This window comes from Phacochoerus africanus, chromosome 9 (genome assembly GCF_016906955.1).
Source record: "Phacochoerus africanus isolate WHEZ1 chromosome 9, ROS_Pafr_v1, whole genome shotgun sequence".
In the NCBI taxonomy this organism is placed as follows: domain Eukaryota; kingdom Metazoa; phylum Chordata; class Mammalia; order Artiodactyla; family Suidae; genus Phacochoerus; species Phacochoerus africanus.
Window position 1 is genome coordinate 24,392,968 of NC_062552.1, and position 10,162 is coordinate 24,403,129.

General features: G+C 44.5%; 1 protein-coding gene across 1 annotated transcript; it reads left to right on the forward strand.

Annotated features, from left to right (window-relative positions):
- The first annotated feature begins 4,513 nt into the window (after window positions 1–4,513).
- Window positions 4,514–6,746, forward strand: LOC125136586 (protein PBMUCL2-like). Its single transcript, XM_047797441.1, is given in 4 exon segments — window positions 4,514–4,649; window positions 4,652–4,705; window positions 6,271–6,501; window positions 6,504–6,746. Coding segments are annotated over 4 exon segments (447 nt in total). The 5' UTR covers window positions 4,514–4,621; the 3' UTR covers window positions 6,638–6,746.
- The last annotated feature ends 3,416 nt before the right edge of the window (window positions 6,747–10,162 follow it).

Consider the following 10,162-nt stretch of genomic DNA (forward strand, 5'->3'; position numbering starts at 1 on the left):
AAAAAACAATTTATTCTTTTTTTTTTTTTTTGGCTGCACCTGTGGCATGTGGAAGTTCTCAGGCCATGGATCAAAGGCAAACCACAGCTGAAACCTGAGCTGCTGCAAAGACAACACCAGATCCTTAAGCCACTGTGCCATGGTGGAAACTCCAAGAAAAATAATTTATTCTTGATTGATGAATATTTAAACATATTCTCTATAAATAATATATAAATTATAGCAAAAACAATAAGGCTGAAAACTATATAATGCCATTCATATGACATGTTAGAAATAATAAAATTACAGGGACTAAAACCCTATCTGTTTTGTCAGGATCTGGGAGTCAGAGGAAGGACTGACTATAAAGTGACAGCATGTGGGGCTTTACGGGTTGGTGAAATGATTCGGTGTGGTGAGTACATGATTTCTCAAAATCCACAGAAATGCACACTTCAGATAGTAAATTTTACTGTATGGAAATTTAGCAAATCAACCAGGATGGAGCGAGGGTGAGATGGAATGCAGACTCTGACAAAAGAATCACATAATCACTCAGAAGACTTAGAAAGAAGATGCAGATCTAAGCAACCTTGAAAAACAGTGGTTTGACTCTAAGGCTAAAGACAGCACTGCACAAACACAGTAGTTTAGTTGGTAAATTTGTTTCTCACATGGGCATAGATTAGCAATTCTGAAAGCACTATGTGTTTATTAGGAGTGAACAAGTAAGCGGAAATACTGCAGATACTGAGAGCCATATCAGAAAAAGAGGCTGTAAGTACAGAAAGGGGACAGATTTCCCTGTGATCCAGCTGGCTAAGGATCTTGTATTGTCATTGCAGTGGCTCCTTGGGTCACTGTTGTGACATGGGTTCATCCCTGGCCCAGGAACTTCCACATGTCTTAGGTGCGGCCAAAAAACAAAATAAAACAAAAAACAAATAAGGCAGGAATTACTGTTGTGGCTCAGTGGGTTACCAACCCAACTAGGGTCCCTGAGGATTCGGGTTCAATTCCTGGCCTCACTCAGCGGGTTAAGGATCTGGCATTACTGTGAGCTGTGGTGTAGGTCGCAGACTCAGCTTGGATCCCTGAGTTGCTGTGGCTGCAGCGTAGGCTGGCAGCTGCAGCTCCAACCCCTAGCCTGGGAACTTCCAAATGCTGCAGGTGCTGCCCTGAAAAGCAAAAACAAAAACAAATAAGGCAAGAGGAAAGGCTAGAGTGCTAGAATGAACTGTGTTGCTGGATTGGAGTTGGAAATATCAACATGTCCTAATGCTTGTGTTTCATGTAAATACGGACAGATAATTACAGAAATAAATACAGCAATTTTTTTTTGCTAGTATGTGTTTATGCATTAATTAGTACACATACACATATTTCCCAGCTCAAACTTCCATCAGAGATAAGAAGTAGTGACACCTCATTAGCAGTGAACACATCTGGTGCCCAGATCTTGGTTTCTAAATGCTATTCTCTTAAAAAAAGAACCAGAGCTACATGAAGAAATTATAGTTTCCAGGGCCTAGGCAAAGAAAATCCAAAATGAGCATGGAGCATCTTGTGATGCCAAAGTGGAAGAAAGTACTTTTAAAAAAGGATTGGGGAAGGAGTTCCCATCAGCAGAAATGACTCTGACTAGCATCCATGAGGACACAGGTTTGATACTTGGCCTTGCTCAATGGGTTAAGGAACTGGCATTTGCCATGAACTGTGGCGTAGGTCACAGATGCAACTGTATTGCTGTGGCTGTGGTGTAGGCCAGTGGCTACAGCTCCAATTTGACCCCTAGCCTGGGAACCTCCATATGCCACAGGCACAGGCCCCCCCCCCAAAAAAAAGGATGGGGAATATTAAAAAGGCACTGGAACCAATCTGAAAGAGTTCTCAACAGCCAAAGTTTAAGCAACAAAACAGTGACAGTGACAGTATTGTATTACAACACTCAGAACATAATAAATATAATTCCATACTGATATAAACAACTGAATAAATAAATTGGGGAGCTCACACAACTTTAATTCCAACTAATAAATACAGAAGGAAGGACAAACTCACAATAATAATTACTGTAGGCAAGATGCACCAATAGTGGCCCAAATTAAGGAGTGAGAGTTTAAGCAAAAATAGGGTATTTGCAGTCTCAATTATCCCCCCAAATATTTAGTAATTACAAAGGGATACAGAGTAACTTTATAGTGGAGAATTCTTTCAGACACCACTTAAGTGACTAATGAAGGTTAGCATCAGGAGTAATAAGGCACATTGACAGCAGGAGCTCCCTGATGAGGTGCACCGAGAGGGGCACATCTTCTTTGCAGTATCCTTCCCGACAAACCATGACCATGATTTAATCATTAAATAAAATTAATGATAAGAAAACAAACAAACCAACATTCCATAAAATGTTGATATTCTTCAAAAGTGTCAACATCTGGGCGTTCCCATCGTGGCTCCGTGGAAACGAATTTGACTAGCATTCATGAAGATGCCGGTTCGATTCCTGGCCTCAGTCAGTGGGTTAAGGATCTGGCATTGCCGTGACACAGCTCAGATCTGGTGTTGCTCTGGCTGTGGTGTAGGCCAACAGGTGCAGCTCTGATTCTACCCCTCCCCTGAGAATTTCCATATGCTGCAGGTGCAGCCCTAAAAAGGACAAAAAAAAGTCTCAACACCATGAAAGACAAAGACAGAGGAACTGTTACAGACTGGAGGAGACCTGTGAGTAAATACAATGTGGAATCCTGGATTATATCCTGGAATAGAAAAAGGACATCAATGGAAAAACACATGAAATCTTTATAAATTCTGTAGCTTAGTGAATAGTGCTGTACCAATGTTAACTTCTTAGTTTCTGTAATTGCATAAATTACATAATTTCTCTGTACTATCTTTGCAACTCTCCTATAATCTAAAATTATCTCAAAATAAAAAGTTTTAAAATAAAACAAAAAAGCCTCAAAGATCTGAGGCTACAGAAAAAAGGTGAATTTTACTATATGCAAATTGTACCTCTTGACTTAAAAAAAATAACATCTTTTCCTTATGACAGTCCTTTAAAATATATTCATTGGTTATATGAAATACATAGGAATTCTCTTTTTGGTTGTGCCTGCAGCATGCAAAATTTCCCGGGCTGTGCATCGAACCCAATCCACAGTGGTGACAATGCCAGACCCTTAACCCACTGACCCACCAGAGAACTCCAAAATATATATGAATTCCTTTTTTTAATCTTTTTTTTTTAGGGCCGCACCCAAGGCATATGGAAATTCCCAGGCTAAGGGTCAAATCAGAGCTGTAGCCACCAGCCTACGCCACAACCACACCAATGCCTGATCTGAGCCGTGTCTTTGACCTACACCACAGCTCACAGCAATGTCAGATCCTTAACCCACTGACTGAGGATTAACCCACTAACCTGTGTCCTCATGGATACTAGTTGGCTTCGTTACCACCGAGCCACAATGAAACTCCTATATATGAATTCTTAATATATCTAAACAATATTCTTCTTGAAAATATTTAATTCATTCAAACAAAATTAGTAGTTGAAATAACCAGTTAAGTTTTGTAAACCATCCATTCAATAAGTTGACTTTCACAGAATCAGCTGCAATCTGAGAAGGGACCAGTGCCCAAGCCCTTCTATAATTCCTGAGTTCCTCTTCTATTTAAGAAAACACTGGAGGAGCTCCCTGGTGGCCTAGTGGTTGTCACAGCTGTGGTTCAGGTTCCCTAGCCTGGGAACTTCTGCATGCTGCGGGTGCATCCAAAAAAAAAAAAAAAAAAGGAGGATACTGGCAAAGAAAGAAGCCCCACAAATGGCAGGAAATTTCCCACCCCTGAACGAAAACAAGCCTCAATAATGTTCTGGACGCTAAAGGAGGCAGGGATGGAAGTCAGAAAAGGGAGAAGTACGGGTCCTCTTATTCCAACCTCTCCTGATGAGACCTTTGAACTAATTTCTCTAGTAATTGAGGAAATCTTGGTGGGGGTGAGGGCACTGGAGTAGTAGGAGCAAGGAGGTGACTCTGCAGGTGGGAGAGGAACCACTGAAAAGGATTTGGGTGGATGCCTGGAGAAGGGAGAGGTTTTGAAGACAGAGAGGTTGGGTGTTTCTGCCCCCCTCATCGACGCTCCTCCTTTCGGTTAAGTACCAAGGTGCTCCATGCCCTCTGTCACCTCGTCCTTCTCACTCCACGACTATCCCCCAGGCAGGCTGAAGAGACTCTCCTTGTCACCGCCGCCAGACCACTCCCACTTCCGGAAAAGGAAGTCCAAGCCCCTTCTCAGCTCTGACACGCTGAGGCGGGGACGGCTTTCCTCCTGCACTCGCGGCAGCCCTCTCTGCCCTGCCGCTCCTCTGCATGAGATTCCTCTTCCCTGACTGACAGAAAGTACAGGAGCAGGCAGTTCCTCCCCAAAAGAAGGAAGGAAGACCCAGGCGTCCTGGATTCCCCTGGGAGCAGCACACATAAACCCCAGACACGTTGTGCTTAAGAAGGAAAGCTAGAAGTGGAGAAAAAGGCAACCGGCTTCTAGCCCATGTGGAGTCTCTTGAGATGAAAAAAGAAAATGCACTGCCACATCCCTTCTCCTGCTGCTGCGGTATTTGGAAGTGGGTGAATGAACAATGTTTGGAGAGAAAGGTGCAAGGGTTCCCCAATCTGGAGAGGAGGGATCAGGATCCCTGGGAAAGGACCCTCTCAGGACACAGGCAGGGACAGACTGTGGAGGTGAGGAATAGCTGAGAGCCCCTTGTGAAGCTCTGGACACTGCACCTGCCCCAGCTCCTCATCATAGGGAATTAGCTTTCCAGGGTCCAGTTTGTTCTCTTTCTCACATCCTCTTTTAAGGAAATTCTCTGCTTTTGATTATTTAGTTTAGTTTCTGTTACCTTCCATGAGAAGTGAAAGATCTGAGCCCTATTTGAGGAATTTGGGGAATCAGCAGCAGGTAGGGAACTGCTTTGGGCAAAGGAAACCCAAACTCCAAAATTTACACCATGTGACGCAGGCTGCATTTATTCATAAGAGCAAATACTCTCCCACAGTGTTTCCTGGTGGCCTAGCAGGTTAAGGATGTGGCATTGTTACCACTGCGGCGCAAGTTTGATCCCTGGCCCGGGAATGTCCACATACCATGAACTCAGCACAAAAAAAGAATAAATACTGCCAGTCCTGATGCCCTTCAGGGAGAGTGGTGAGAGGTGGAGAAGATTCACGTCTTCTTTCTACTTATACCCAGTTCACTGCTGCTGTCAACCCCAACGAGATCATACCCACAGCCCCTTATAATGCCTCCTATCCTCAGACCACCTCGAATATCACTTGCCTTCAATTTTGCTGCTTTAGCCCCAGATCTGGCCCAGGAGCTGCTTCAGGCTAAATCATCTATACCCAGCCATGATCTGAATCCAATCTCCAAGAAGAATTGTGGCTCCTGCCTCACTTGTTTATGGAGATCCAGGCATAACTGAATGAGAGGCAGCACGTGCAAACATGGAGTCAGAATACTGGACTGCTGAAAACACTTACTTTTCCATGGAAAAAGACCAGAACCGTACAGCACAGAAACAAAGGTTGGGTGAGAAGACCTTCTAAGGACATGGCTTAGCTCTGGATACTCCATACTGTAATGCATGTTGTGGAATATGTTTTGTCAGAATGAAATCTAAAATATCAGATGATCCTTTTCTTTCAATACTTTTTTTTTTGTCTTTTCTAGGGCCGCACCTGCGGCATATGGAGGTTCCCAGGCTAGGGGTCGAATTGGAGCTGTAGCCGCTGGCCTACGCCAGAGCCACAGCCATGCAGGATCCGAGCCGTGTCTGCAACCTACACCACAGCTCATGGTAACGCTGGATCCTTAACCCACTGAGCAAAGCCAGAGATCGAACCCGCAACCTCATGGTTCCTAGTCAGATTCGTTAACCACTGAGCCACGACAGGAACTCCTAAAATATCACATGATCCCTAACTCAAATAAATCCAAACACAACAATGAACTATATCCAGTCTCCTGGGGATAGGCCATGCTGGAAAAGAGTATTTAAAAAGAGTGTGTGTGTGTGTGTATCTGAGTCACTTTGCCATACGGCAGAAATTGGCACAACATTGTGATAAATCAACTATACTTTACCTTAAATTTTTTTCAGTACATCCAAACACATTATATGCGGAGACGTGTCATTTAAAAGGGGGAGACACTTATGAAAAATAAGCAGAGCAGATGATTGTGGGCCATCAGTGATCCACATTAAAAGAGACTTTTTTTGAGTAGGAACGAGCCAAAATTTTTCCACTGAAGACACAGTGACCAGCCCTGAAGACTCAGAGATAAGAAAACACTCTATCGATGACATGGAGAGCCTGGAGCACCATGTCACTGATCCTGGTCCAGGCACAACTGAGGTCTACACCACAGCAGAGGTAGGGACTCCTGAGGACTATGGCACTGCACACCCAGAGACCACTGGGAGCCCTTTCACTGCAGATGCAAGGACTCCCAAGGACAATACAATCACAGACCTGGGACCACAGAAGACTACACCACCACAGACCCCAGGACCACAGAGGACGACACCACCATAGAACTGGGGACCACAGAGGACGACACAATCACAGATCCGGGGGACCACAGAGGATGACACCACTAAACATCCAGACAATCAACCAGAGGGAACAGACTCAGTACCAACAGTGAAACTGGGCTCCTGACACCAATCAGAACCATCCTTATTTCCCTGGCTGCCACCGATGTCACTGCTGCACTCTTTGTTGGATTTGGCTTCCTTTTGGTGGGTATTTGGACCCCAAAATGTGGGGGACATTATGGGAATGAGGCATCCAAGGAGGATGAGGTAGGCAAGTGGGGCTGAGACATGAGAAACCGTCAGAGGTGAGGAAACCCACACAGAGAGCTTTGCAGAGAGACAGAGATGGACAGAAAGAAAAGGAGCAAGGCAGGAATAAACCTTGAGGGCAGAACTAAGGGAGAGAGGAAGGTTTAAGAGACAGAGGGAGGAAGAAAGAAGGAGGGAAGGGGAAGAGAGTATGGAGAGAGATAAAGCTGACGGAAAGAGGACCATAAAAACGCATGTAGTAAGACATGGTGAGAGCTGGAGCAAGACCTAAATAGTTTAGGTAAAGATACATGTAAAAATTTGGAAATTTTCATAAGAAGATGAGAAGTTGGGGGTAACAGAGGAGAAAATAGAAACATTTTGGATGTCCACTCATGTCAAAAATTATATTATTTTGGAGTTCCCACTGTGGCACAGTGGATTAAGAATCCAAATCCAGCGGCTTGGGTTGCTGGGGAGGCACAAATTCAATTCCCAGCTTCCATATGCCTCAGGGGTGGCCATAAAAAGACAAAGAAAAGGAGGAGTTCCTGTCATGGCTCAGCAGAAAGTAACCCAACAAGTATCCATGAGGACACAGGTTCGATCCCTGGCCTTGCTCAGTGGGTTAAGGATCGGCTTTGCTGGGAGCTGTGGTGTAGGTCACAGACTCAGCTCGGATCTGGTGTTGCTCTGGCTGTGGTATGGTTTATGGCTCTGATTAGGCCCCTAGCCTGGGAACCACCATATGCCATGGGTGTAGCCCTAAAAAGACAAAAAAAAAAAAAAGAAGAAGAAGAAGAAAAGAAAATAAATTATGTTATTTTGTATTAATTACTACCCTGACATCCTGCAAAAGATTTTTTAAAACCAGATTTGGGTAGGTTTTTTTTTTTTTTTTGGTCTTTTTGCTATTTCTTTGGCCGCTCCTGCGGCATATGGAGGTTCCCAGGCTAGGGGTCGAATCGGAGCTGTAGCTGCCGGCCTACACCAGAGCCGCAGCAACGTGGGATCCGATCCACGTCTGCAACCTACACCACAGCTCACAGCAACGCCGGATCGTTAACCCACTGAGCAAGGGCAGGGACCGAACCCGCAACCTCATGGTTCCTAGTCGGATTCGTTAACCACTGCGCCACGATGGGAACTCCTGGGTAGGTTTTTATGAGCAAGTGATAGCTCTTGAAGGGAGCTCTAGGTACTTTTCCAAGTGCTTTTCTATCTCCAAGGCACATTGTTGTTTCTACAAAAGGAGGTAAAGGACCTTGTACCAGCCCTGTGACTTCTTCTTGCTGACTTTTGGTCTAAAATCCAAGCCTACAACTTCTGGCCTCTGCTGGACGGGGAAGGGCGGGTCCTTTGGGGCCACCCTGACCTAAGGATGAAGTGCATGAAGGAATCTCAGCAGGGGGTGACGCAGTGATCAGCCAGCTCATACAGGTCATTAAACCTCATTCATTCCTGTTGGTCACCGATGCCACTGTGCAATGACCTCAGCCTCAAGAGGCAAACCCTCATGAAGGATCAGTTTGTAAGTGTGATTAAGCCCAATGTAATGCTTTCTTCAGTTGAGGTGTCAAAGTTTATTTCCACCAAAAGCCCACCATGAAACTAGGGCATTGTGAAGGGTGGCTGCCAAAAGGCAGGTGGGAATGAAAGCCTCCACAGGTACTTGACACACTCATGAGTCACGTTCACTACTCATCAGTAGAGGGAGTCCCTTCTTCGCTGTAATCATAAATAAGTGGCTTTTTTGATCATGCGGGTCACAATGAAAAGGCATCTTGCTCCAGGGTGGTAGAGCATTTGCCCCCTCCAAACCAGGCCTCTAAGTGCCAGCACTGAGTGGTCACTAGCAGAGGCTCCTTCTAAACCTCTTTCAGTCTCTTATAGAGACTGAAAACAAGAGATGATTCAAAAAGCTCAGAATAAAGGAAGTGAGGGGAAAGTCTATATTCCCAAACTTGCTAAATTTCTAACTTTTAAACATTTGGCCAAAAAAAGTTTAAAAAATAAGAATTATCTATATTTCCATTCCCCCCCACCCCCCACAATACCATTTATCAAAATAGTTTTATTTTCCCTACATGACTTCAACGTTTTTGGAAATTGTGTATCTTTACTGGTATCCAAGAAAATGATAAACAGGAAGGAGTCAGAGAGATGAGCTAGACAGAGCTTGATAAATCACAAACCACCAGGATTAAAAGGGGAACAAGTCTTCAAACCAAACCACTTTCTTTCTCCCCAGAAAAAATGTTTCCTGCATCCATTAAATCCATCCACCAGAGGAGTTCCTGTCGTGGAACAGTGGAATCGAATCAGACTCGGAACCATAAGGTTGCGGGTTTGATCCCTGGCCTCGCTCAGTGGGTTAAGGATCAGGCGTTGCCGTGAGCTGTGGTGTAGGCTGCAAACTCGGCTCAGATCTGGCATTGCTGTGGCTGTGGTGTAGGCTGGGGCCTACAGCTCTGATTAGACCCCTAGCCTGGGAACCTCCATATGCCATGGGTGCAACCCTAAAAAGCAAAATAAATAAATTAATAAATTAATTAAATAAATAAAATCCATCCACCAGAGTTATTCATAATCCCCATGCCATGTGTTGGAGAGCCCCATGAAGAGGATCCCAGTCGAGGCTACATCTAGTTCTAGAGCAAACCAGTCTCCTCTCAGTCTCTATGGCACCATGAAGTGTGATATGTGGCCTCAGGCCTCCACTCCCCTCCCCCAGTCTGGAGCCCTGGAATGACCAGATGAGGAAGGTCACTGGCCCCGGGGATAGGCATGTTAGGGACACTCAGAAGAATGCCCCTCTGCTCTGAGTATCACCTAATTCTGTCTGGCCATGGTTACATCTTCAGGAAAGCTGCCTTTACCTATTTACCAAGTTTAGTCATAAAAAGTATTTGGCATAGACACACACACTCAAATATAAGAGATATTCATTAAGTCTTATCAAAGAAATAAAGCAAATGTTTGTCTCTTTATAAGTCACTTATCAAAATGCATGCATTTAACAAATGTTATCAAGGACCAAGTATGGGTCAAACATTCCATGCATTTCTGTCTGTTCATCTCAGTTCATCTACCTGCAGGATACATACAGCTTTCTGTTCTCTCAAGAGCACTACACCCAAGCCCTCCCAACAATCAGGCCAAAAGGCCATGTCTACAGGATGCAACCAACTGCTCATTCATCAAACATGTATTGAGCACCAGCTGGCCTACTGGAATACTCAATCTTAGTTCTTTTCGCTGCTTCCAAAGATCCCAGGGTTGTCTATAAGAGAGCAGCATAAGGATACACAGGATTAGGGAAACTCTTAA